This window comes from Hyaena hyaena, unplaced genomic scaffold (genome assembly GCF_003009895.1).
Source record: "Hyaena hyaena isolate Hyena2069 unplaced genomic scaffold, ASM300989v1 scaffold_364, whole genome shotgun sequence".
In the NCBI taxonomy this organism is placed as follows: Eukaryota; Metazoa; Chordata; class Mammalia; order Carnivora; family Hyaenidae; genus Hyaena; species Hyaena hyaena.
The window spans coordinates 175,935-202,740 of NW_024080996.1; the positions used below are offsets into that span (position 1 = coordinate 175,935).

Genomic DNA, 26,806 nt, shown 5'->3' on the forward strand with positions numbered 1-26,806 from the left:
GAAGGCATTGTTCTCTTTCCAGCTTTCACTTGCTGTTGCTCCTTCTTTTATACGTGACTCTCTTTTGGTTCCTTCTCAAAGCTTTTAGGATATTCTTTTTTCTTTCTCGTTTGAAATTTTCGAGGGATGTGCCTTATAGTGAGGTCTTCCCCCCATTCATTCTGCATTATACTTAATGGGCCCTTTCAACCTGGACTAAATTGTGGCATGTTTACTTGTGTTATTTCTCTGAAGTTTAATGATTTCTGTTTTCTGCCTCTATTGAGATGATTATGTGTGTAGTTTTCTCCTGTATTATGTTAATGTGATAAATTACATGAATTGATTCTCCAGCATTAAGTCAACCTTGCGTTCTTGAGATAAACCAACTTGGTCATGGTGTATTACTCTTTTATTTCATTTCGTTTTATGGTTTTCTTTTTTTTCTCATAGCTTTACTGAAGCATGATTGGCATACAATAAATGGCACATATTAAAGTGTTGACTTTGATAAGTTTTGACATATGTGTACATCTGTGAAACCATCATCACAATCAAGATACTGAGCATCCCCAAACTACTCCCTTTCACCAACCCATTTCTGTCACTAGAGATTAGTTTGCATTTTTTAGAATTTTCTGTAAATGGAGTCATGCAGCATGCATTTTTTTTGGGGGGGGGTCTGGCTTTTTAAAACTCAGTATAATTGCTTAGATATTCATCCATTTTGTTGTTCATATCAACTGTTCATTCCTTTTTATTGCAGAGGGGTATTCCATTATATAGATATACCATAATTTGCTTATCCATTCACCTGTTGATGGACATTTGGGTTGTTTCTAGTTTTTGACTATTGCAAATAAAGCGGTTATGAACGTTCTTGCCTAAGTCTTTTTGTGGACCTATGTCTCTGTTCCTCTTGGGTAAAAAAAAAACCCTATGAGTGGGACATTGGGATCATGTGGTAACTGTGTGTTTCGCTTTTTAAGAAACTGTTTTCCAGTTGGAGATCTCTAGTTATTCTACATCCTCACCAACACTTGTTATGGGGACGCCTGGGTGGCTTAGTCGGGTAAGCGTCCGACTTTCACTTAGGTCATGATCTCGCGGTTCGTGGGTTCGAGCCCCGCGTCGGGCTCTGTGCTGACTGCCAGCTCAGAGCCTGGAGCCTATTTCAGAGTCTGTATCTCCCTCTCTCTCTGACCCTCCCCTGCTCATGCTGTCTCTCTCTCCTAGAAATAAACAAAAATATTTAAAAAAAAAAAAACACTTGTTATGGACAGCCTTTTATTTTACTGTTTGTTTTTTTTAATATTTATTTATTTTTGAGAGAAAGAGCGACAGCGAGCACATGTAGGAGTAGGAGGGGGTCAAAGAGAGATGGAGCCTTTTAAATTTTAGACATTTGAGTAGGCATAGAGAGTATCTTATTTTGGTTAAATGTGAATTCCTTAGTAACATATGACACGGAGCATTTTTCCATGTACTTATTTACAGTCTGTGTATCTTCTTCAGTGAAGAGCACATTTAAACCTGTTGCTCTCTGGGGCGCCTGGGTGGCTTAGTCGGTTGAGCATCCGACTTTCGCTTAGGTCATGATCTCACGGTTCGTGGGTTCGAGCCCCGCGTTGGGCTCTGTGCTGACTGCCAGCTCAGAGCCTGGAGCCTGTTTCAGTCTGTGACTCCCTCTCTCTCTGACCCTCCCCTGCTCACGCTGTCTCCCTGTCTCTCTCCTAGAAATAAATAAAACATTAAAAAAAAAAAATAAACCTGTTGCTCTCTTACTTAATGGGTTGTATGTATTTTTATTAAGTTGTTATTGTTCTTTACATTAAAAGATAAAATGAGGCCAACTAAATTTTTCAGAGTTTATTTGAGTAAAAATCAAATAGGACGGGGCCAAAGCTACAGTGGTTGGGAGTGCTCTACCAACAGGAGCTAGAGGAAGGACTTTCATATAGAAAAGTAGAAGCAAAGAAGGAAATTATTTGATTGGCTATAGCTTAAGTGGTTGTGCTATTTGGGAAAGGCCAGTTGGCTGTTTGTGATTGGTTGTTCTTCTATTTGAATTCTTAACCTTGAGGCATTAGAGACTTAGATTTTGGTGTGCTTAGTAGGTTTCTAAGTCATTGAAACCACATCACTCTAATGGCCTCCTTGTTTAATTAATTCAACACATATGTTCTAGACATAAGTCCTTTGACATATGTTTTGTAAATTTCTTCTTTCTGTCTATGCCTTTTAACTTTCTTAACATTATCTTTTGAAGGTCAAATGTTTTTTAAATGTGATAAAGCCCAATTTATTGACTTTTTCTTTTTACAATTTGTGCTCCTTGTGTGGTATTTACTTTTAATTTTTTAAAATGTTTATTTATTATTGTGAGAGAGAGACAGTAGATGAGTGGGGGAGGGGCAGAGAGAGAGAGAGGGAGACACAGAATCCGAAGAAAGTTCTAGGCTCTGAGCTGTCAGCACAGAGCCCAAGGTGGGGCTCAAACTCATGAACTGTGAGATCATGACCTGAGCCAAAGTTGGACGCTTACCCGACTGAGCCACCCAGGTGTACCCCCTCTTGTGTAGTATTTAAGAAGTCATAGAGATTTTTTTCTTAAGTCTTTTAGAAGTCTTCTAGTTTTAGCTCTTTTATGGCTTATGATTCATTTCAAGTTAGTTTCTATATATGGTGTGAGGTAAGGCTCAAAGTTGGTGTGTGGTGTGGTGTGTGTGTGTGTGTGTGTGTGTGTGTGTGTGTGTCTATTGAATTGTTCTGGTACTACTTATTGGAAATATTGTTCTTTCCCTATTAAATTGTCTTGGTACCTTTGTCAAAACTCAATTGACCATATCTGTGTGGATCCATTTCTAAATTCTTTATTCTGTTTCATTGATGTGTATCTATCTTTATGCCAATACTGTGTTGTATTCATTACTGTAGCTTTGTAGTAAGTCTTGATATAACGTAGGACAGCTGACCCTTGAACAACATAGGTTTGAACTGCGTGGGACCACTTACACGTGGATTTTTTTTTTTTTTTGGCAAATACAGTACAGTGCCGTAAATGTATTTTCTCTTCCTTATGATTTTCAATAACATTTTCTTCTCTGAAGCTTACTTTAATATAAAAATACAGTGTATAATACACATAACATGCCAAATATGTGTTAATCAACTGTCTATATTATCAGAAAGGCTTCCATCAACAGTAGGCTACTTGAGGTGAAGTTTTGGGGGAGTTAAAAATTACATGTAGATTTTTACCGTGCAGGGCATTGGGGTACCCCTAATCCCTGCATTGTTCAAGGGTCAACTGTATAAGTCTTCCAAGTTTGTTCTTTTTTTCCAAAGTTGTTTTGGCTATTTTATTTTATTTTCTCTTTATTTTTATATTTTGTAAATTTTATTTATTTATTTTGAAGGAGGGGGCAGAGAGAGAGAGGCAGAGATAGAATCCCAAGCAGGCTTCGTGCTGTCAGCGTGGAGCCTGATCAGTGCTCAGACTCACCAACTGTGAGATCATGACCTGAGCTGAAATCAAGAGTCAGTTGCTTCACTGACTGAGCCACCCAGGTGCCCCTCTTTTGGCTATTTTAGGTCCTTTGCATTTCCATATAAATTTTGGAATCAGCTACTCAATTTCTATAACTTGCTGGAAATTCAACTGTGATTGTGTTAAATTCATAGATCAAATTATGTATGCAGATCAATTTATTATGTTGATGTGATGAATTATGTTAATTGATTTTCAAATATTAAACCAACCTTTCATTCTTAAGATAAACGTCACTTAGTTATGACATAGTATTGATTTCATATGATGTGGGATTTGATTTGCTAATATTTTATTAAAGATTGTTGCATCTATGCTTACAAGGAATCTTTTTCTGTAATTTTCTTTTCTTGTAATGTCATAACATGAATTGGGAATTTTTCTTTTTCTATTTTCTGAGTTTGCCTTAGATTGGTATTATCTCTTCTTTACATGTTTGATAGACTCTACCAGTGAAACCATCTGGCTCAGATGTTTTCTCTGTGGAAGATTTTTGGTTACACATTCAATTTCTTTAATAAATGTAAAGATGTTCAGATTTTCCATTTCTTCCTGAGCTGATTTTGGTAAATAGTGTTTTTCAAGGAATTTGTTCATTTAATCTAAATAATTGAATGCATTGACCACAAAGTTGTTTAAGATACATTCTTATTATTTTAATGTCAGTGAGATCTATAGTGATGGCCCTCTTTTTATTTCTGATCTGCTAATTTGTGTTTTCTTTTTCCTTCTTTCCCTCCCAACCTCACTTAAGTCTAATTTTGGGTTTATCAATTTTACTCATCTTTCCAGCACACCACTTTTGGTTTTCTTTTCCTCTGTTGTTTGTTCATTTTCTAATTTGTTGATTTCTTTCCTTAACTTTATTATTTCCTTCCTTTTACTTACTAGGATTTTACTAAGCCGCTTAAGGTAGGAGCTTAGATCAGATTTTAAACTTTAAAAATAATTGTCTCAGTCTACTCAGGTTGTTATGACACAATACCACAGACAGGATGACTTGTAAACAACAGATTTGTTTCTCACTGTTAAGAAGGCTGGACATCCAGGGTGCCAGCATGATTAGGTTTCGGTAAAGGCTCTCTTCTGGCTTACAGACTGCCAGTTTCTGGCTGTGTCCTTATTGGTACAAGGAATCTCGGGAACTCTGTGGAGTCTCTTTTCTCAGGTACCAATCCCAGCCATGAAGGCTCCACCATCACGACCCAGGCAAATCCCCGGGTCCCCACCTATAACACCATGACACTGAACATTAAGATTTCAACACATGAATTTTGGGAGGACACAAACGTTCAGATCAGTGATGCCACAAGCATCTTAAAACAATAATATTTCCTTTCAGCATTGCTTTAACTGAATCCCACAATTTTGAGATGGCATGTTTTTATTAAACTTCAGCTTGAAATATTTTCTAATTTCTCTTGTGATTTCTTTTTTGACCTATGGGTAATTTAGATGCATGTTGCTGAATTTCAAAATGTTTGGGGATTTTATATAGTTATCATTATGTCATTGATTTCTAATTTAGTTTTGTCAAGAACACTATCTGTATAAATTCAGTCCTTTAAAATATACTGGGACTGATATATGCTCAGCATATGTTGTATCTTAGGAGTGTACTGTGTGCCATTGAAAAGCATGTATATTCTGTAATTGTAGGTTGCAATGTTCTATAAACGTCATCTAGCTTAAGTTGGTTTACAGTATTGTTGAGTTCTTCTATATCTTAACTGATTATTTTGTCTGTTTATCCACTACAATTTATTTTTTAGTTTTAATTTTTATTATTGAAGTAAAATTGACATACAACATTAAGTTAGTTCTCTTTTCAGGTACACAACATAGTGAGTTGACAATTCTGTACATTATACAATGTGCACCATGATACATGTAGTTATCTGTCACTATACAGTGTTATTACAATATTATGGACTATAGTTCTTTGCTTTGCTTCATCTCCATGATTAATTGATCGATCGATTGATTCATTTATTGTAAGCCCTGTGCCCAATGTGGGACTTGAACTCATGACCCCAAGATCAGGAGTCATAGGCTCTACCGACTGAGCCAGCCAGGTGCTCCCCTGATTTATTTATTTTATAACTGGAGGTTTGTACCTCTTCAGCTATTTGCCCCTTACACCCACCACTCTTCTCTCTGGCAGCTATGTTTGTTTTCTGAATTTATGAGTGTTTCTATTTTTGTTTATTTTGTCTTTCAGATTCCACATATAAGTGAAATTTTGTATTTGCCTATCTCTGTCTGATTTATTTCACTGAGCATAATACCTTCTAGCTCCATCCATGTTGTCAAAAGTGGCAAGAGCTCATTCTTTTTTCTTTAAATTTTGTAATTTTTGAGACAGAGAAAGTGTGTGTGCACATGTGCGTGGGCACAAGTGAGGGAGGGGCAGAAAGAGAGGGAGATAGAGGATCTGAAACAGGCTCTTCTTCACTGATAGAGCAGAGCCTATTCGGGGCTTGAGCTCATGAACCACATGACCATGACCTGAGCTAAAGTTGGGTGCTTAACTCAGTCAGTTAACTGAGCCACCCAGGTGCCCCAAAGTCTCATTCTTTTTTATGGCTAAGTAATATTCCAGTGTGTGTGTGTGTGTGTGTGTGTGTGTGTGTGTATCATATCTTCTTTATTCATTAATCTACTGATGGACACAGGTTGCTTCCATATGTTGGCTATTGTAAATAATGCTACAGTAAACATATGGGTGCATATGTCTTTTTGAATTAGTGTTTACGTTTTCTTTGGGTAAATACCTTCCAGTGTAATTACTGGATTTTATGGTGTTTCTAACAGTCCTTTTACTTTTCACCTGTCTGTGTCTTTATGTTTAAAGGGTGTCTTTTATAGATTGCATATAGTTGAGTCTTTTTATTATTATTTTTACATTTGAAAAAGAGAGAGAGAGCTGGGGAAGGGCAGGGGGGTGAGGACTCTTCCCCTCCATCAGCGCAGAGCCCAGCATAGAGCTCCGTCCTATGAACCATGAGATTATGACCTGAGTTGAAATCAAGAGCTGGCTACTTAATTGACTGAGCCACTCTGGCGCCCCGAGTCTTTTATATTTAGTCTGAAAATGATGATCTGTGCTTTTTCGTTTATTGGGTTTAGTTCATTTGCATAGTGTTTAGTTCATTAGTGTTTAAAGTAACTTTAATAGTTTGGTTTAAGTGTATGACCTTGCATTTCTATCTGGGTTTTTTTTTTTTTTTTCCTTGTTCTTCTGTTCCATCTTCCCTGCCTTCTTTTGGGTTAATCAAATTTGTTTGGTATTCCATTTTATTTCTTCCATTAGATTTTAGCTATATCTCTTTGTGTGTGTGTTTCTGGTTTGTCTGGTTTTTTTGTTTGTTTGTTTTTTACTGACTTCTTCTCTAAAGATTATATTCTGCATTTTAAGTTATCATAGTCTATTTAGTATTAATATTATGCTACTTCACATAAAATGTAAAACACTTTCCACAACATAAGTCTGCTCCTGTTATCCTCTGTGGTATTGTTGTCATATGTTTTACTTCAATCCGTATTACTTACCCCGCAACACAAAGTTTTAATCTCTTGCTTTAGACAGTTAGTTGTCTTTTAAAGAAATTAGGAGAAGGAAAAAAGCATACATTTTTCATATTTACCATTTTTGGTATTATTTATTCCTTCCTGTGGCTCTGATTTTTAATCATTTCCTTTTAGGCCAAAAAACTTTCTATAGGATTTCTTGGAGTGTTAGTTCACAGGTGACAGATTCTCAGCTTTCATTTATTTCATGTTTTCCCTTCTTTCAATGGTCACAGCCTTTCACTGTTTATGCCTAGTGCCTCAAAACAATTGGCTCATAGATTTTGTCCAGATTTATAGTTGTATGTGGCTGGAGGGATAAGTCCAGTAATAGCTACTCTTTTGTGGCTGAAAGAGACCATCTCTTCTGTTTTTGTTTTTTGAAATTCCTTTTATTCAAGTGTTGGACTTAAAATGATCTTCTGCTTTTTCTTCCCTCCCATTTTCTATCTACTTATTTTGTTTTACTCTCTTGGTGACTTTCTCAACCTTATCTTCAATTCTTCTTTTGATGTTTTTTTTTTTTTTTTTTTTTTTTAATTTCCAGGAGAGAGAGACAGCGTGAGCAGGGGAGGGTCAGAGAGAGAGGGAGTCACAGACTGAAACAGGCTCCAGGCTCTGAGCTGGCAGTCAGCACAGAGCCCGACGCGGGGCCCGAACCCACGAACCGCGAGATCATAACCTAAGCGAAAGTCGGCCGCTTAACCGACTAAGCCACCCAGGCGCCCCTCAATTCTTCTTTTGAAAATACAGATTTTGCTACTATAATTTTAATTTCTAAGAGCTTTTTCTTATTGCTGTTGTTGTTTTTAATTAATTCTACTAAAAAGACCATGTTTCAAGGAAGCAATGTTTTCTTGCTATCTCTTTGTGGGCAGTAATGATAGGAAGGAGTTTCTTCTACCCTGTGTCTTGCTTTTGTTTTACTTTTCCTATGTATTTGTTTTAGTCCTTGTCTTTCATGTTGGGGATTGTCTGCAAATGTTTGAAAGTCTTTGGGCATAATTTCATATTTAAAAGTGACACTAGACTCATTGAGCTCTTCTTAGAGGGACAGGGCTTGTTTCCTGCTGCCCCCACTATAGTGATCATTAAGTACCTGGTCATTTTGTTTGGAGACCCCAAATAGTGGCATGTATCTATAGGCCTTTTTTCTTGGGCAGTGTAATAGAAATGTGCTGACCACTGACTTGAGTCCTCCAGTGTTTTGCTTGAAGAGGATAAGCCTGACTGCCAGTCTCCTTAGAGGCTAATAAGGGCAGGACAGTCTTGGTGAGTATGCAGACTTTCCCTTAATCCCTCTGTTTTGGGCAAGATCCCTCACCCCTGCTTTCAGGTGGACCTGGGTATCTTGAGTCCAGGGCCTCCTAGCTCAACCTTTCCAGAGTGAAATCTCCACTTCTTTTAATGGTGAGAGGGCAGTAGTTGCCTTTTTATACGGGAAGGAGAAGAGACCTGGGGTCTTGACGCTCCTATGAAGAACCCCAGCAGATCCTTCCTCTTGCAGCCCCACCTCCCAGTACCACCTGAAGTCTCCAATTCTGGAGTCTTCCAGCATCTTTGGGGTAAAAGAACTTTGGGAAGCTTCCTCCCACAGAGCTTACGCCTCTAGCCTGCTAGCTCAGCATGTGCTTTCTAGCATCTCCTTTGCTGTAGTTCTTCCCTGGTTCATTTTGTTCCTGTGGGGTATTCTCTTTCGGTTCCTTAGCTCTCACTTTAGTTGGATTTCAGGAGGAAGAGGAGATAAAGGAGTGTGTGTGCCATCTCCTATCTTCCTTCTGCTAGAAAAACACAGAAATGGGAAATCATTTAAATCATTTAGAAAATCATGTTCTGTTGTGGATGATAGGAGAAAGCTGATATGGAACTCAGAGGCCCATCATGAAGAAAAAGGCCTTAGCCTTACATTAGGAGCTTGGGAAAAAAAATAAGTGTATTTTTAGATCAAAATACTATGCTCAAGCCCTGTAATATTATTATTACTTACAATTCTCCACATTTATTGGGTTTTTATATTAATCAGTATTCTGTTCCTGAGTGATATAAAAGGATCTCTTTTGTCCCTGTAACTTGAATTAATAGCAGGTCACGGTTGTCTTGGACAAGAGGAATGGAATGTCCAGGACAGGGAGTTCTACCCTTCTGTTTTCCAGGTGACTAAGCAGCTAAATTGTACATGGACAGGGACTGACCATAGCAGGCAATCGTGTTGCCATTCCTTTCTCTTTCATTAGCTCATTAATTCTTTCAGAAAGCGCCTGTTGTCTACATGCTGTTTGCTCGGCCCTGGTGCATCTCACTGTGGGGATTCAGAGACATGGACTTAACCCCACACAGATGTTTCCTGGTTGTTCACAAGTGTAAAGGGGATGTAGTTGTCTTTTCCCCAGGCTGGGTGCATGTCGTTGATTTTTTTTTTTTAACTTTTGACTGAAGGTGAACATGTACCTTCATTCTCTTCCTTTTGGTCAAGAAGGCAACCGCCTGTGTGAAACAATCGTGCTAAGGGGAGGGAAATGTTATGCAGTAGCAATTCCCGTTCTCATGAACAGAATCATCTGGACATCACAAAGACTTTGTAATTTCGGTCCTCACTCGGGCTTCTGTGCAGCAAGACTCGGCAGTGTTACAGACTCCAGGGAATGTTCTCCACATTTAGCGTCAAGTTTGAAGCTACTGCGTTACAGCCTTAGGGGCCCACCTTTGACCCAAAGCCGGAGGAAGAAACGGCTTGCCGAGTAGTGTGGCCAGGCCTTTTCTGGATCTCGGTCGTTTGTTCTCAGTCCTTGAAAGAAGTCACTTGGAAGAATGATTTTTCTTGGAACAATCATGAGTTCACTTCTACACTATGGACACAACTTGGATTTTAGTCTACAGTGTAATTCAGCTCCAAATGATCTCGCCCGCAGGTTGTTTTTAGCTTTAGCCTTCCCAATGTCACACAAGAGACGAAAGGAGCTCCCTGTAGCAATTTCTAGGTTTCTGTCATATATTGAGAATAAGAGCAACACATACTGTTCCATGTACGTAAGTGCGGGCGTAAATCATATAATCCTATCCATATGCACAGGTGTTATCATTTTTCAAAAAATTCTTTTTTCCTATTCATTCCTACCCAGTTTTCCACTCTCTGCCTCAGATATTGTCCTGGTACAGAAGGGAATGTAGGGAGTCTGTAAATGGCATTCCTAAGGGAAGAGGGCTTGTTGAGAAGGGACAGAAGCTGTTAGAACAGAAGAGAGTCTGCTAAGATGGGGAGAAAATGTGGGAAGAGCCCTGGAGAGGGTGAAGAGGGAAGAGAGGATGAGAAGCAAAAGCTAGAGAGGGAGGAGAAGAGGCCAGGGACGAGGTGGATGTGGGAAAGCAGAGGCAGGGGATAATCCACATGTAGGAGCAGAGGGAAGGAGCCAGGGCTTTCTTTAAGTACTTTGTGTTTGCTTCTCCTTTTATTTTACTTTTTAGTGTCAGACTGGTGAGATCTGAGAAAACATGGGGTTAGAGATTGCTCCCATAATCCTAGGAACTCAGGGTAACTTATTATTGATTATAATTGATTTTCAGGTCTCTTTTTACCCAAGCCTGACAAATCAGACCCGCAGGCTTTGTGCCAGAGGGAGAGGCGTGGCAGCTCTAAGAGGCATCCATGCCGCTGCTCAGGGTCGCTAACATTTAGACAATAAAAAGGGTCTGTCCCTAGAAGCTCCCTCCTTGCCTTCAGCCGGGAACTCAGAGGGAAGACCTTGGGAAAGGAGACAATGCCGCTAAATGAGGCATTAAGAATAGTCAGTGAAAACTGACCATATCTCAGAAGATGTAAACCTTTCGTTTTTAGAGTAGACTTAATGTCAAGGAAATTCTGGTCCTATCTGACACGTGTTTACAAAAAAGAATCCAAGCAGAAAACAACCATCTCTGTTCCCCAGGGCGAGCCTAACTTCTAGCACAGGACTCTCTGGCCCTGAGCAAGTTCGCCATGAGTGTAGTCGTGAGCAAAGTGTGGCTCTGGGAGCTGCGTTCTGCAGAGTGGGGAGTGCGGAAGCCAGGCGGCCACCGCAGGTGGTAGGTAGACTTGGCGGAGAGAGCGGCATATGGGTTTTCCAGCAGAAATAGATATCACCATCTGGCGCACAGGCCCCTCAGATGATCCCTTTACTTCCTTGTCCTACCTCTTATCCAGGTTGAGTGCAGAGCAGCATTTGAGATATATTTGATTAATTTTTTAATGATACAGTCCTGGTTTTAAGCAAACGTAGACAGAAGGTGATGTGTTCAGTGAGGGGCATCTGCCAAGGTGGAGCTCAAAGAATCGGGGAGAAGTTTCTGGGGATAGATGATCTCTGACATGATTGCTTGGGATGGAACTGGGTGTTTTCTGTTGGAACAGGAGAGGTGTGATCCCCACGAAAGAGGCAGATCAGCCTGTCAGTTATGGACGAGCAAGTAAAAACTGATTCTGGGACGAGAGGTGTCTTTGCAGCAAGATTTCCCGGAAGCTCTTTACCAGTCCTTCCATGACTTTCAAATCAGACTTCCGGATGTGGACAGCCTGTGGGGTGATTTGGTGGTTTATTCTGTGTAGGCTTGGAACATAAATGCCAGACTGTGGCTGTTTCAGATATGGCCTGTAAGGCCAGTAAGTGCCTCGTTGGATTTCAACATCTCGAATAGCAATGGCAGTGAACTTTCAGAATCTTACTCGGCCTTGTGGAGTTTTGGAGACATAGGGGAAATGTTTCGATATTTTAGGTGTGTAGTCTGTCCTGCAGTTCACGTGGTCAGGTGATTCTGTGGCATATCTCATGTGGATTCATCACATCTTTCAGCAGCTATGACACCAAGCCTAGAATTCCAATTCCAATTCCAGACAGCATTACATCAAGTTCTAAAAGCTTGACCGTTTGGAATGGAACGTCCAGCCGTTATAATGCCTAATTAAGTAAACTCTGGAAACAAAACCTCAGATTGACGCTCCTTGTATAAATAAGAGTGCCTTTGCTGCAGGAATTGGTTGCAGTATTGCTCGCCTTGGGAAGGGTTCCTTGGTCACACAGGGACAACTTGTCTGTGGGTTAAAGAACAGCACTCCTCCCTTTGAGTCCAGACATCCATCCCTTGCTGTCGTTTTCTGACTGAGATGGACTCAGGGATACATGTTGTGCCGAAGGGGTGTGTTTGGAATCGGATGAGACTCTGGGCACTCTTTAGATTCCCTCTTCACACAGCGGATGGCCGGCCGGAGGGGCCTATCAGTCATATATCCATTCTAGAGACCAGAGAGTAAAGAGAGCCCTGGTTCTGTGGCTGATCCATTAGAATTCCACCCCCCACCCCCTTTAGATCCATGAGAAAGAAGAGGAAGAGTTCAATGAGAAGAGCGAACACGACTCTGGTATCAATGAGGAGCCTCTACTCACAGCGGATCAGGTATGAGTATTTCTCTTAGTTCCCAGGACTTTGGTTCTCTGGATCAAGAAAAAGTTTTAAGTACATATACTTGCCACATCCTTTTATTTTGTTTTATTTAAACTTTTAAAAAATTTATTTATAATTTTTGAGAGAGAGGGGGGAGAGAGAGAGAGAGAAAGAGAGAGAAAGAGAGAGAGAGAGGTAGGGAGGGAATGCAAGGGAGGGGCAGAGAGAGAGGGAGAGAGAGAATCCCAAGTAGGCTTTGTGCTGCTAGCACAGAGCCTGGTGTGGGGTTTTGAACTCATGAACCATGAGATCATAACCTGAGCTGAAGTCAGATGCTTAACCGACTGAGCTACCCACGAGCCCCCAAAAGGACTCATAATGTACAGTTGTGTCTTTGTTTAAAAAAAAAAAAGTAGTGTTTGACACTTGATTGAAATAGTTATATTTTGGCTTTAGACATTTATTACTTAGAGGGAATAATCTTGGGTCTTTGGATTCTTTTTTCAACTTTTTAGTCAATAAATATTTATGGATGACTTTTTTGAGCAGGTCCCACATGAGTTTTTCACAAAGTCGTTCTGCAGAAGCTCCACCAGGAGCCTTTGGTGCTAGACAGCCCTTTTTGGTACAAGGAACTCTTTCATATCTGGGACAAAGAGGTGGGATTATAAACAGATAAGGATCAAGAGATTGAAAGGAGCCAGATAAAAAGGGAATAGGGGTTAACAGTTATTCTTGTGAATGTAAGAGAAGTACGATTCGGTGATTCAAAGTCAAGGACAAGTAGTCTGAAAGAACGAGAAACCCAGCCATAAAATTCTAACACGGGTTTGTCATTTGCTTGCATTTTATAAGTGGCTCTTGGTCAGCAAAGACTAAATATTCCCTAAATTGGCTGAGTGGAGGCGAGAAGTTACGGGAATAAAAGAGAAATTATTCTCAAGGAGGGCACCCTAAGTCCCCTTGTCCTTGGTCCAGCTAACATGAAGAAATCTGCTTCACAGAACACAGTCCAGTGGCCTGGAGCCTCAATCCATTCCAGAATCGAGGACAGACAAATGTATAAATGCTCTATTGTGACCTGACCGATCTGTAGATGCCTTTCAGACCTTCTTTGCTTCTTCCATTTTCTTTATGTGTAAACCATTAATGGACAAATCAGCTCAGTTAGTCTTCTGGCACTACTCTCATTCAGCCCTCTCTGCTGGATCCTGGTAAGAGTCTAGATTAGGGGCGCCTGGGTAGCTCAGTTGGTTAAGTGTCTGACTTTGGCTCAGGTCATGACCTCATAGTTTGTGAGTTCAAGCCCCGCATTGGGCTCTGTGCTGACAGCTCAGAGCCTGGAGCCTGCTTCGGATCCTGTGTCTCCCTCACTCTCTGCCCCTCCCCTCCCCTGCTTGTGCTCTGTCTCTTTCTCTTTCAAAAATAAACATTAAAAATTAAAAAAAAAATTTATGTCTTTATTTTATTTTTATTTAGGCGCCCCTAAAATTTTTTTATTTATTTTTATTTTTATTTTATTTTATTTTATTTTATTTTTTTGCCCCTAAAATTTTTTTAAAAAAGAGTCTAGATTACAACTGATTCTCCTATCTCTTTTCTGCTCTCCGGATCCTACCTCTCCTTTTGTTATTTTATCACCCTGTTTTGTACTTGGGTCTGGGCAGCCCTCGTTCCTCTCCAGGTGAATTCTGGAGAAATTTTCTTGGCGCAAAAAAGCCTCCCCATTTTGAGCTGTTGTAGGAACAACATAAGCACTGTGACAGCTAATGGACTGGGTTTTGTGCTAAAGTTGGTTGGATAAAGTATTTCCCCACTTAGAAATAAAGTGCCCAGCGGATTGAAGTAAATGTTCCCTTCCAGGCAGCTTTGCTTTGTTTCCCGAAAGAGGAGTTTATTTCCAATAAAGCACTCATCTAAATGGTGTTCTTGGAAGAGGTTTCACATTAAAGAGTGCTTTACATTAAAGAACGAGTGTATGTAAGCCTTTGGTCAGATCTATTTTTATTATTATTCAATATGTATTAAATACTGATGCCGCTTTGGGAATTTTACAGGCAGCGCATTAGAAACATCCTTAACTGATCCAAATTCGAGCCAGCATGTCCCTCCAGCAGAGAACAGAGTAAGCACTCTCTTGTGTACCTTCTTTAGGTAATTGAGGAGATCGAAGAAATGATGCAGAATTCCCCAGACCCTGAGGAAGAAGAGGAGGTTCTGGAGGAGGAAGATGAGGGAGAAACCTCTTCCCAGGCTGACTCGGTCCTCCTTCAGGAGATGCAAGCCTTGACCCAAACCTTCAACAACAACTGGTCCTATGAAGGTGAGGACCCTGGTGGGTGGGCTTGCCAAGGCTGAAGACCACTCTGGGCCAGGCCGTGGGCACATGCTTCACATGTAGCTAGTAGAACCTCAGATCAAGGGGGCTGCTGGCACCTTTCTTCCTGGGCATCAGGAGAGAAGTTAGCATTTTTGGGGGGATGGAGAGAAAGGCAGTTAAACAAAATCAAAGATGGTAAAAGTAACCAAGGAAAAAGACAAAGACAGAAAAAGGAGAAGAAATGTGAATACACTATCCAAAATGATGCTACCACACAATCAATGGAAAAGGTAATAATCATGACAGCCGATATTTTTTGGAGAGCTCTCTACGTACCAGACCCCATTCTGAGAATTTCTGTGCGTAATTGCATTTCCTCCCCACGCCGACTCCATTAGGATCGGGGTAATTGAGTATCCTGAGAGGTTAAGTGACTTGTTCGATGCCACTGTTGGGGAAATCTAATTAAAAACAAAGTCTCCTCCCCATCCAGAAAAGCTTTCCACAGAGAAGAGAAAGAAAACAGTTTTATTATTGAATGAGCGCTAAGCCAGAATGGAGTGCACATTACAGGTGACTCGCTAAAGGGATTGCAACACCAGGAAGAAATCCTACTCTCGTCTACAGCTAGGTGGATACAACCCATTACATTAAACAGGTTTTGCAGTCTGGAGTCAGGCGACTAGTTAGGTTCCTGTCATCTTCCTTGAAGATTACTTTTCAAAGCCGTCGTTCCCAGGTGGTGGAGGAAACATTCCTGAGTCCTGAGACTTTGGGCAAGAGGCTTATTTAACCATTAAAATGATTGGCATCTATCTGCAAAGGACCAAGGACGCCATTCTCAAAGAAAAGGCAGGTGAAGGGGCGCCTGGGTGGCTTAGTCGGTTAAGCGTCCGACTTTCACTTAGGTCATGATCTCGTGGTTCGTGGGTTCGAGCCCCGTGTCGGGCTCTGTGCTGACTGCCAGCTCAGAGCCTGGAGCCTATGTCAGAGTTTGTATCTCCCTCTCTCTCTGACCCTCCCCTGCTCACTCTGTCTCTCTCTCTCTCTCCTAGAAATAAATAAAAATATTAAAAAAAAAAAAAAGAAAAGGCAGGTGAAGGAGAGAGAAAGTCTCTTCCTTTATTTTCAACAGGGAGAGTCAAACCTCTTATTTTTTATTTGTATCTGCCCTTTCACCACATACAGGCCATGAGGGCTGGAGTCTATATGTGAAGGCAGGTTGATGCCAGAACTCTTAATCTGTGTATACTTTTAATCTGTGCATCATGTTAGCTGTCTGATACAGGTTCGTAGTAAGTATGATCACACAAAAAAAGTGGTGGATGATGCGTGACGTGGAAAGGTGTACACAGCAAAGGCAACATTGGGTACAAAAGTCAAAAGTCGTCAGTCTGGAAGGGTAAGGGTGCCCGTCCTGCAGGGGGTGGGGGGCGGGCGGTGAGAGCATTTGCACATGGGTTGGTGGGACTTGCACACACAGGAGGGAGAAGGCGGGCTGGGCAGGTGTAAAGACCCAAACATGGCAAAAACTGAGACCTGATCTCAAGAGCTGTGTCTTGAAAATGAAACTCAGCGGCCCTAAAGAGCAGAGGCCGGGCAGTGGCCAGTGCAGAAGGAATGTGTTCCGAGTGAGGTGGCAGACTTAGCTGCCTCCGGGTTGTGCTCAGCCACACAAAGGCCCCAAACACAGTGGCATTCAGCTCAAGACTCCCAGAAACAGCTGAAGTGCAGAGCGAAATGGCAAATGTGGAAGGAGGAGGCAGCTCCCGAGAGCAGAAGAAACGGGGAAGGCCAACCAAGGCAGCAAGTACAGAGGCCAGAGCAGAAACGGAGAAGTAAAATGGATTCTGGGGCAGAAACCGAAGATCTCAGAAAGGGACAGATTTGAAACGCCGCTGCCCTCCTCCCCTCCACTGGAATCGATTTTAAAAGAAGAAATCTTAGGGGACAAGAATTTAAGATAAAGTTATCTGTATCCCTTTCTTTCAGGCTCCCTTTCCTTTCTCCTGACAGCAAACTCTGTCCCAACCAGCCAGGGTTCATTTTTCAGTGTGTTGATGCTTCCCGTGATTCTGATATATCTGCCCTGCGGCACAGCACGGGAGGGGTGAAGAGGGCATTGGGTCTCCGTCCAGCTCTGTCTTTTATTTTGAGAGAAAGAGAGAAAGTGCGCGTGCTTGCAGGGGAGGGGCAGGGAGAGAGGGAGAGATTGAGAATCCCAAGCAGGCTCCGTGCTGCCAGCACAGAGCCCCATGCAGGGCTTGAACTCATGAAACTGTGAGATCATGACCTGAGCCAAAACCAAGAGTCGGGCACTTAACTGACTGAGCCACCCGAGGGGCCTCTCTGCCCCTGATTCTTGACCCATTTCGCACTTGGAATATTGTAGAAACAGAGAAGAAGTAGGAAGAGGAACACGGGATCAAAAAGCCACATGTTTGTCCATGCACATTTTTGCAAACAGTTTACAGGCTTCCTGGGGGGCTGTTTCTTCTTCCTCTTCTGTGTCCTTGAGAACAGCGTTCGCTTTGGCGGTCGGTATACAGGTCCCTCCCTTTCTGGCGTGGCTCTCAATTCCCGGTCCTATAAGGGGTTGGAAGGGGTCCCCCCTGGAGAGGCAGGGTCACCACTGGCGGCAGCGCCCCGGGAGCCTCCCGGACGGGCCCTGGCTCGGACGCGCTGTCACCTGCGGGATGGTCTCTCCCTGCAGGCCTGAGGCACATGTCTGGGTCCGAGCTGACCGAGCTGCTGGACCAGGTGGAGGGCGCCATCCGGGACTTCTCGGAGGAGCTGGTGCAGCAGCTGGCGCGCCGGGACGAGCTGGAGTTTGAGAAGGAAGTGAAGAACTCCTTCATCACGGTGCTGATTGAGGTTCAGAACAAGCAGAAGGAGCAGCGCGAGCTGATGAAGAAGAGGCGGAAAGAGAAAGGCCTGAGTCTGCAGAGCAGCCGGATAGAGAAGGGAAACCAGATGCCGCTCAAGGTACGTGAGCCACCCAGCGGGAGGACTGGGTGCGCCCAGCCCTGGATCCTCGCCCTGTCGGGTCCCGGGTCCCGTCCCGACCCTGCAGAGGACGCGTAAGCAGACCGGGACGGAGCAGCGTCTGCGAGCAGGACCCCTGGCAGACAGTGGGGCTGTAAAGAGGGAGAAGACATCCCTGTCTCCTTTACTCCCCCCGAGGAAGCCCGGTCCAGCTGGCGGAGGCAGACGCGGACATCGGAAAATACTTGCACACGGCACGTGCTCCCTTAGGCAAGACCTTAGAGAGAGGGGTGAAGGTGTTTAATATTGAGGGGCGTTGTGCCCCGGGACTCAGGGTCAGAATCCCTGCTACTCATCCTCACTTACCTCTTTAGGATGTCAGTAGGGTGTTTCAGGCTTGAAAATTATGATGCCCTACTTCCTGTCATTGTGACAGGATTCTTCAGACCTGTGGTTCTTGATCAAGGAAGCTCGGGAGAATCATCCAAGGGGATCTTTCAAGATACCTTGGCCCAAGCTCTAGCCCAGACCCACTGAATTTGTCCTGGGCTTGTGCAATTTTTAAAAAAATATTTTTATTTATTTCTAGGAGAGAGAGAGAGACAGCGTGAGCAGGGGAGGGTCAGAGAGAGGGAGACACAGACTCTGAAATAGGCTCCAGGCTCTGAGCTGGCTGTCAGCACAGAGCCCGACGCGGGGCTCGAACCCACGAACCGCGAGATCATGACCTAAGTGAAAGTCTGACGCTTAACCGACTAAGCCACCCAGGCGCCCCATGGGCTCATGCATTTTGGAGAAAGCTTCCAAGTGAAGGACAGCAGCTTTACTTACATCTGCCCTTCCCCGCGGCTGGACATTTCGTTGTCCTCCCTAAGATGCTCGTGCCATCATCTGCCCCCAGGTGTACCATCCTGCTTCATTCTTCTCTTTACACGGGGGGTGGGAGTGAGGAAGAGAAGGGAGAGCAGGGCGGCCTGTTGCCCTGAGGGACAAAGATGAGAGTCTCTGAGACTCTACTGTAGGTTCTTGCAAAGCTCAGGCTTCCATTTTGGCCCGTCTCTTAGCCCTGATGTTATCTGGGACATGGTGGTAGTTGATGGGTCTGGGTAGTTCAGGGAGGACACCGAGGTCCCCCGGGGGCAATGACTATGGAGCAGGAAGCATTTGCCCTTGAGCCTCCTCTTCTTCACAGCGCTTCAGCATGGAAGGCATCTCCAACATCCTGCAGAGCGGCATCCGCCAGACCTTTGGCTCCTCAGGAACAGACAAGCAGGTACAAGCAATGTCCTTGCTCCCAGCTCTCCTCCCGGACCCCTGCAATTTGGTGATTCCCTGGGATTATCCTGGGACTCAGGCAAGGTGGGGGGGGGGTCTTCAACTTTTCTTCTGCTGTTAAGGAGAGACAGCCAGTGTTTTTTAAAAGGCGAACCGCTTTTGAGCCAAGCCCTCAGATACAAAGATGGGCAAGTCCTGCTTCCTGCCCTTGCGAGGTGCGTGGTCTGATCGCAAGGGCGAGTGCGTACACGGGTGAGGCTGAGATGGTGGAATAAGGACACATCGTTGCGTGTGTGTGTGTTAGACATAGTTGTAGCCAAATCCTCAGGGTTAGAATGTTAGCATTGTAGCATGGGCAGAGATTTTAGGAATATCTAACTCAGGCATCTCAGTAAAAAAAATTTTTTTAATGTTTTTATTTATTTTTGAGAGACAGAGAGCGAGCAGGGGAGGGACAGAGAGAGAGGGAGACACAGACTCTGAAGCAGGTCCAGGCTCCGAGCTGTCAGCCCAGAGCCTGACGCGGGGCTCGAACCCACGGACTGTGAGTCATGACCTGAGTCGAAGTCAGATGCTTAACTGACTGAGCCACCCAGGTGCCCCTCAGGCGCCTCATTTTGCAGCCGTGAGAGCTAAGGCTCAGAGAGGGTAGGTATTCTCCCGAGGCCATACGGCGAGGGGCAGAGCTAAGACCAAAATACAAGTCTTTTGGCTTTTGGTCTAGAGCTCTTCTCACTCAGTACCCAGGCTCTCCTGCAATCTTCAAGGTCTCTCTGGCGCTGCGTTCTCCAACATCCCACCGGGCCGAGATGATCTTGTTGTAGAAGCACCTGGTATCCAGCAGAGGGAGCAAACCCAACATCCAAGACCAAGGGTGGGGTCGAGGTTCTCTCCCCTGTCACTTTGACAAAAGAGAGACTGTTCATTTTTAAATCCCTCTGCAAAGGATGAGAAAATAGAATCCCCCTTGAAAACATTCACCGCTCTCAGCCTCTGCTCACCAGGATTCCTAAATAACCCGAAGTTTCTGGTGTCAGAAGAATGTATTAGATGGAATAGAAGGCTAATATGGTAAGGTCTTACTTTCAGAGACCATCCCCAATGAGGGGGACAGGGTCCTGAAGCTGGGGTGCGCACAGTGTCCTGGGTGTTGCCAAGAGTGTCCAATTCGATGGAGTGTGTTTGTTAGAGAAAAGCGCAAGCCCCGTGCGAATTGTCACCTCATCTTACCAGCAGAGGGATCTTTCGTGAGTCTCAAGCACTGCATGCCATGTTGTCTTGTAGTATCTGAACACCGTCATCCCTTACGAGAAGAAAGCCTTGCCTCCGTCAGTGGAAGATCTCCAGATGCTGACAAACAGTGAGTTCCTCTCGTCCTCCCTCCCTCCCTGTGAGCATCAGCCCTGGTGCTTCAGACCTGTGGTTTCCCCCAGAACAGCAGCCTTAGATGGGTCAGAATGTGCTCCGTTATCACTGTGTCACTCACTTCCCCCTACACAGCCGCAAAACTAAAGTACGCTGCAGTGGTACCCAGAACTGTCTTCTTTGTTTAACTTTTTAAAAATGTTTATTTATTTTTGAGAGAGAGAGACAGAGCATGAGAGGGGGACGGACACAGAATCCGAAGCAGGCTCCAGGCTCCGAGCTGTCAGCACAGAGCCCGACTCACGAGTCGTGAGATCATGACCTGAACCGCACTCGAGATCATGACCTGAGCCAAAGTCGGACGCTTAACCAACTGAGCCACCCAGGCGCCCTGGAGCTCTCTTGCTTTTCCCCTGCTTCCTTGTAAAGGGCAGAGACTTGCCAGGAAAGAATGAGCTGGTGAAGGAGGCTGGGGGCTGGCCTTGCATTCTCTGCCTTCCCTGCTCTCATGTGAACTACTTGAGGTTACTTTGTCCTACCCTGCGGCCCGGAAGCGGAGAGCTTGGTCTATGGGACTGGCTGCTTTTTAAAAATTATTATTAGTAAAACTTTTTTTTCATGTTTATTTATTTTTGAAAGAGAGAGAGAGCAAGAGAGAGATCAGGGGAGGGGCAGAGAGAGGGAGACACAGAATCTGAAGCAGGTTTCAGGCTCTGAGCTGTCAGCACAGAGCCGACATGGGGTTGGAACTCATGAACCTCAAGATCATGACCTGAGCCAAAGTTGGAAGCTCAACCGACTGAGCCGCTCAGGTGCCTCAGGACTGGCTGCATTTTTAAGGAGAAGCACGGTTTCTTGGGTGGCGGGGTGGGTGAGCCTGACTTGAAAGAACAGTTTTTCCTTCCAGGAAATGACTGCCTCCTCCCCTTTGCTTTGACTCTATTGTCAAATATTAATAAATGTTCTGAGCTGCGGGAGAAACCAGTGTGTGATAAAGAGCCTTCTGTAGGCAAAATCTCCTTACACACATCAAACGCTATAACCCCCCCTCCCCCCCAAGGGCTTGGGGGCACGAGGTGTTAGCCATCAGTGTCAGCCTGATGCTTTTAGGAAGAGGAAAAGCTGAGACTGGGCGGCAGGCAGGCACGGTGAATCCCAAGAATGTCCATCTCCCTGGCAACCGTGCGCGGCCCTGAGTGACATGCTAGCCAGAAGGCCCGGCCCAATGTCGCCCTGCCTCAGAGGCAATGGCCCAGCATCACGGGGCTAGGCCAGCGCAAGGCTATTTGATACCCCAGGGAAGGGGATGAGGAGTTTCCTGTTCTGATGAGGAAGACAGATACCTGCTGGGGCCCTGGACACTACAAAAGGTGACCAAACATTTTCATTGTTATCAATTGGGAGAACCAAAGCAGGTGATTCTGGGAAATGGAAACCCTGCCTACATCCATGGATCTGGGTGTCCTTGAGAATCTGGAATTTTAAATTCAAAGTACATTGGCTTCCTCTTCACTCATTTTAAACTCCTTTATTTGCATAAATATGCACTAAGTTTTTTTTTTTAAGGAAGCTGACAGAAATGAACTGACATTTATAGGTTGTTTGTGTTTTCACAAGCAGTAGACACTTGGAAAATAATTTGGACAAATTACGCAGGTTGATATATGTAAAGTACTCTATCATTTTTTTTTTTAAAGGAAGAACTATAAATTTATTACAGATACCCATTCAGGAATTCAGTGTGAAATTTTTTCATTTTAATTAAGAAACAGTGGGTTTTATTTACATGTTTCAAGTTCGTTTGAAAAATTTTAATTGGAGCATATCCATCATTTAGAACAGTTTGGAAACCCGGGAAAGTGAACAAAAGAAAATAAATAATTCATTGTCCCCTCCACTGTGGGTACTATTTTGGTGTTTTCAGCCATAATATTTTATGTCTTCTCCATATAGTTGGGATGATACTGGCTATAAAATTTTGTATCATGATTTTAATTCTATCAGTTAACATTTGGTTAACATTCTTTTTATGGCTCTCTCTCCCATCATGTGGGTCTACCACATTCCAATATTTTACTCCTTTTAAAAGAAAAAAACTGCCATCTTTCCTGAATGCGAATTCCACTGCAGGTTATAAAAGATCTACTTTTTTTTTTTTTTTTGCAAATCCTCATATGGATTTGTGAATGGCTCTTCTTTCCTCCTGAACCCAAGAACATAGGATAGAATGTCTTTAAAGAGTTTTCTTGGTGATTCAGTAATGGGATGACTGTTATTCCTGACACTTAGGTCGCATCTGAAGCGGGTTCTTTTCCAAATTGTTTTATTTATGTTCATGCTTATTAAAGATATACACTTAGGAAGTAATGTGGAGATTACAGGTGAGCAAAAATATCGCCCCCCCACATATAAGATAAAAGGAAATAAAATCACTGATAGGCCACTCTGACTCTTTGAATGTATTCTCTCCTCCATCAGTACGTTGAGTGCTGATTCTTGACAGAAGCTTCTAGGCTTTTGCTCAATACTCCATAATGTCTGGTTTCCTTGAATCATTCCTCACTTTGGGTTGGTGGGCTCTCTGGCCACAGAACCTCAGCTCATCTCTGTCTCTCTCTCCTTCCCCAGTTCTCTTTGCCATGAAGGAGGATAACGAGAAGGTGCCCACTTTGCTAACGGACTACATTTTAAAAGGTAAGAGCAGCCCCCAGGCCTCCCAGAGCAGGGCCTTCCCAGATCCCCAAGCGAGCACCCTGCCTGCCCAGAGGGCGCAGGGCCAGGGGCCACCCTGGGACAACTGTGAGGCCCTGGCCGGGAGCGGGTTTTGTCAATGGACGTTGCCAGGAGGCTGGAGAAAGAGATTCCTTCACCCCGGAGTCACCAGAGCGACTGCACATTAGGGCGGCCAAGCCAGCACAATATTGTGAAGGTTCTGTGGATTTTGGGCTGTTTCGTTGGGAAAAACACAGCTGGGGTACCTTTACTAGGTTTCAGCTGCATGAAGTCATGATTAGCTACATCCTTCCCTAACTTTTGCTTTATCTTTAATTAAGGAAACTTTTAACATATATGAGTTGAATGATAGGTATAATGAACTCTCATGTTCTGAACATCCTGTTTCAGTAATTATTGACTCATGGCCAATCTTTTTTCACGTAAACCCCTACCCAGCTTCTCCTCTCCATATTATTTTGAAGCAAATCCTAATCATCATCTTTTTAAATCTATAAATATTTTGGTGTACATTTCTAAAACATAAGGACTCCATAGCTCTTTTTTTAATGTTTATGAGAGAGAGAGAGAGACAGAGTGTGAGCGGGGGAGGGGCACAGAGAGAGAGGGAGACACAGAATCAGAAGCAGGTTCCAGGCTATAAGCTGTCAGCACAGAGCCTGATGCGGGGCTCAAATTCACGAATGGTGAGATCATGACCTGAGCCGAAGTTGGATGTTCAACCAACTGAGCCACCAAGGCGCCCCTAAAACATAAGGGCTCTTTTTTTTTGTTTAAATTTTTTTCTACTGTTTTATTTATTTCTGAGAGAGAGACAGTGTGAGCAGGGGAGGGTCAGAGAGAGAGGGAGACACAGACTTGGAAACAGGCTCCAGGCTCTGAGCTGGCTGTCAGCACAGAGCCCGACGTGGTGCTCGAACCCACAAACTGTGAGATCATGACCTGAGCTAGTCAGACACTTAACTAGCTAAGCCACCCAGGCGCCCCCATAACTTTTAAAAAACATAACTCTTTTAAAAAACGTAACTGCAGGGGTGCCTGGGTGATTTAGCTGGTTGAGCATCTGACTCTTGATTTCAGCTCAGGTCATGATCTCATGGTTTGTGGGATCGAGCCCTGCATTGGGCTCTAAACTGATGTGTGGAGACTGCTTGGGATTCTCTCTCTCCCTTCCCCTCTCTTTCTCTCTCTCAAGGTAAAATAAACTTAAAAAAAAAAAACCCACAACAATATTGTTAACACAACTAGAAAAATACGTTTTCAAATCATTGACTATCCAGTCAGTGTTCAGATATTCTTTTCGGTCTATTTGAATCAGCATCCAATGAGAGTCCATACATTGCAACTGGATAATATGTGTCTTAAGTCTCTTTTAATATATATAGATTTTCCTTTCTTTCCTCTCCTTGAAATTTATTTCTTAGAGAAACCACGTTATTTGCCCCATAAAATATCATCATTTTGGCTTCTGCTAGTTAGTTGTGTCCCCATGGTTTAGTTTAATAAATTAGTTTTTGTATTTAATAATTTTAAAATATTTTAATAATTATTTATTTCATGTTTTATATTTCTTGTTCAACAGACAGAGCTAAAGACTTATTCAGGCTCAGTCTCAAAAATTTTTTAAGTTTATTTATTTATTTTGAGAGAGAGAGAGAGAGAGAGAGAATATTCTTGTACGCTCTTGAGCGAGCAGGGGAGGGGCAGAGAGAGGGACTGAGAATCCCAAGCAGGCTCCATGCTGTCATGGCAGAGCTTGATGCGGGGCTCGATCTCATGACCATGAGATCATGACCTGAGCCAAAAAACAAGAGTTGAATGCTTAGCCCAGGTGCCCCTTATATTTTTAGATGAGCATTACATTATTGGTGGTTATAAACTTCTGTTAAGAGACTCATATTCTCTGGTCGTCTTTCTGTTCATGATGTTAATACCTGTATTAGTCTACTCAGACTGCTAAAACAAAATACCTAGCTTAAACCACAGAAATGTATTTTCTCTCAGTTTTGGAGGCTAGAAGTCCACAGTCAAGGTGCCAGCAAATCCAGTTGCCAGCAAGGGCTCTCTCCTTGGCTTGTCAACAGCCACCTTCTCGCCATGTCCTCATGTGGCCTCTCTTTTATGCATATGAGGAGAGAGCGTGCTAGAGGTCTCTGGTATCTCTTATAAGGACACTCATTCTGTCTGATCAGAGCCCCATTCCTATGACTCATTTCACTTCCTTAGACGCTCCGTCTCCAAATACAAGCACTGGGGGTTAGAGCTTCGACATGTGAATTTGGGGAAACCCAAACATTCAAGCCATAACAGTGTCCACTGATGGTCATCTGTTGTCCAGGTTCTTGACTTCATCAGGCTTTGCTCCACACACATACACAGGTCAGGTCCAGTTCCTGTAAGCTTGTGGATCTCAGCTAGGAACCTGAGTTCTATTGTCTCCAGAAGGATCAGAAAGATTAGTCTTAAATTTCTGCAGAAGGACTTCAGGCTAAACCTTGGGAAGAACTTCTGACTCTTAAAGGCTTTAAAAGCAAATTTCTCAAAGGAGGTTTGTGGAAATGGGTTCCTGTAAGTCTGGGAGCCTGAGGGCTAGACCCCTTTCCCCACCGCGATCTACAGAAATGTCAGTGAATTCATAAAACTAGTTAACATTTACTGAGCACTTTCTGTTTGCTTCTGAACAACCCTGTGGGGTAGGCAGAGGCACAGCCTGCCGTACACATGAGGAAGCAAGCACAGGTAGGTGAAGTGATTTCCCAGAGGTTGGAGAATTAGCAGAGGCCGGATGCAGGGTTTGAACCCAGGCAGACAAGCACTGGAGACTTAAATCATTACACCAAACGACCACCTACCATGGTCTCTTCTGGAAGGAAGACACGTGATCACAGTTATTCCCGAGTTTCTAGGGGGTAGTTCAATGCTCAGGACATGAGTGCCTTTCGGCTAGGACCACCCTGTGCTGGGAGGTCCTGACCCACGCTGTGCTTTGACTTCTCTCTCTCCTCTCCCCTTCTCTTTTCAGTGCTCTGTCCCACCTAACCTTGCCCTTGGGGGCAGCCTTGCTGCGGAGGTCACTGAGCAAGAGTCATTCCATCACAGGGACTGCATGACACCACGTAACCTCCGACGTGTATTTAAACGTGTATAGCTTAACCCGGATTAAACATGAGCAAGTGCGCGGGGTCCTTTGCTGTTGGTTTCTAGTCCTAGTGACCATTGGATGCATGACCGAGGGGCAGGGCCGCTGAGGCGCCTCTCCGTCCACCCACGCTGGAGGAAGGCGGGCGCTCTCACTGCTCATTTACGTAGTCTGGCTCCAGCCCTCAAAAACAGCTTACATTCTAAGACTAATTTTGAAATAAACGTTCATTTAATTAATATTCTTCATGTGCTTTGGAGTGTGGTATTTCAAACCTGGAGAGAAAGGCTGTGTGGCTGCGTTCGCGTGATGGCCTGTGGCCTATGGCGGACCCCCGGGTGCTGAGGGACCGGAGGGTGCCCTGCTGTGGGCTGCCCTGTAGTCAGAAGGGGGAGGCCACCCACAGAACCCCAAGGCCTTGCTGCCTGGCCGCTTTCAAGGGAGCTGTGCACTGTGTTCTAGGAGCCAGTGGCTAGAG

The 26,806-nt window shown here is 43.7% G+C and overlaps 1 protein-coding gene across 2 annotated transcripts in view; it reads left to right on the forward strand.

The window, feature by feature from the left end:
* The window catches only part of FEZ1 (fasciculation and elongation protein zeta 1), a 42,061-nt gene extending 15,487 nt beyond the window's left edge, over positions 1-26,574 (forward strand). The window contains exons 4-10 of one of the 2 annotated variants that reach the window (XM_039250260.1): positions 12,437-12,523; positions 14,666-14,834; positions 17,545-17,816; positions 19,009-19,089; positions 20,376-20,451; positions 23,085-23,150; positions 26,212-26,574. In XM_039250260.1, coding sequence (XP_039106191.1) covers positions 12,437-12,523; positions 14,666-14,834; positions 17,545-17,816; positions 19,009-19,089; positions 20,376-20,451; positions 23,085-23,150; positions 26,212-26,228 — 768 coding nt within the window. In that variant the 3' untranslated portion in view covers positions 26,229-26,574. The remainder of the gene's footprint in view (positions 1-12,436; positions 12,524-14,665; positions 14,835-17,544; positions 17,817-19,008; positions 19,090-20,375; positions 20,452-23,084; positions 23,151-26,211) is intronic. The other variant, XM_039250261.1, reaches the window with a different exon arrangement.
* Positions 26,575-26,806: the final 232 nt, after the last annotated feature.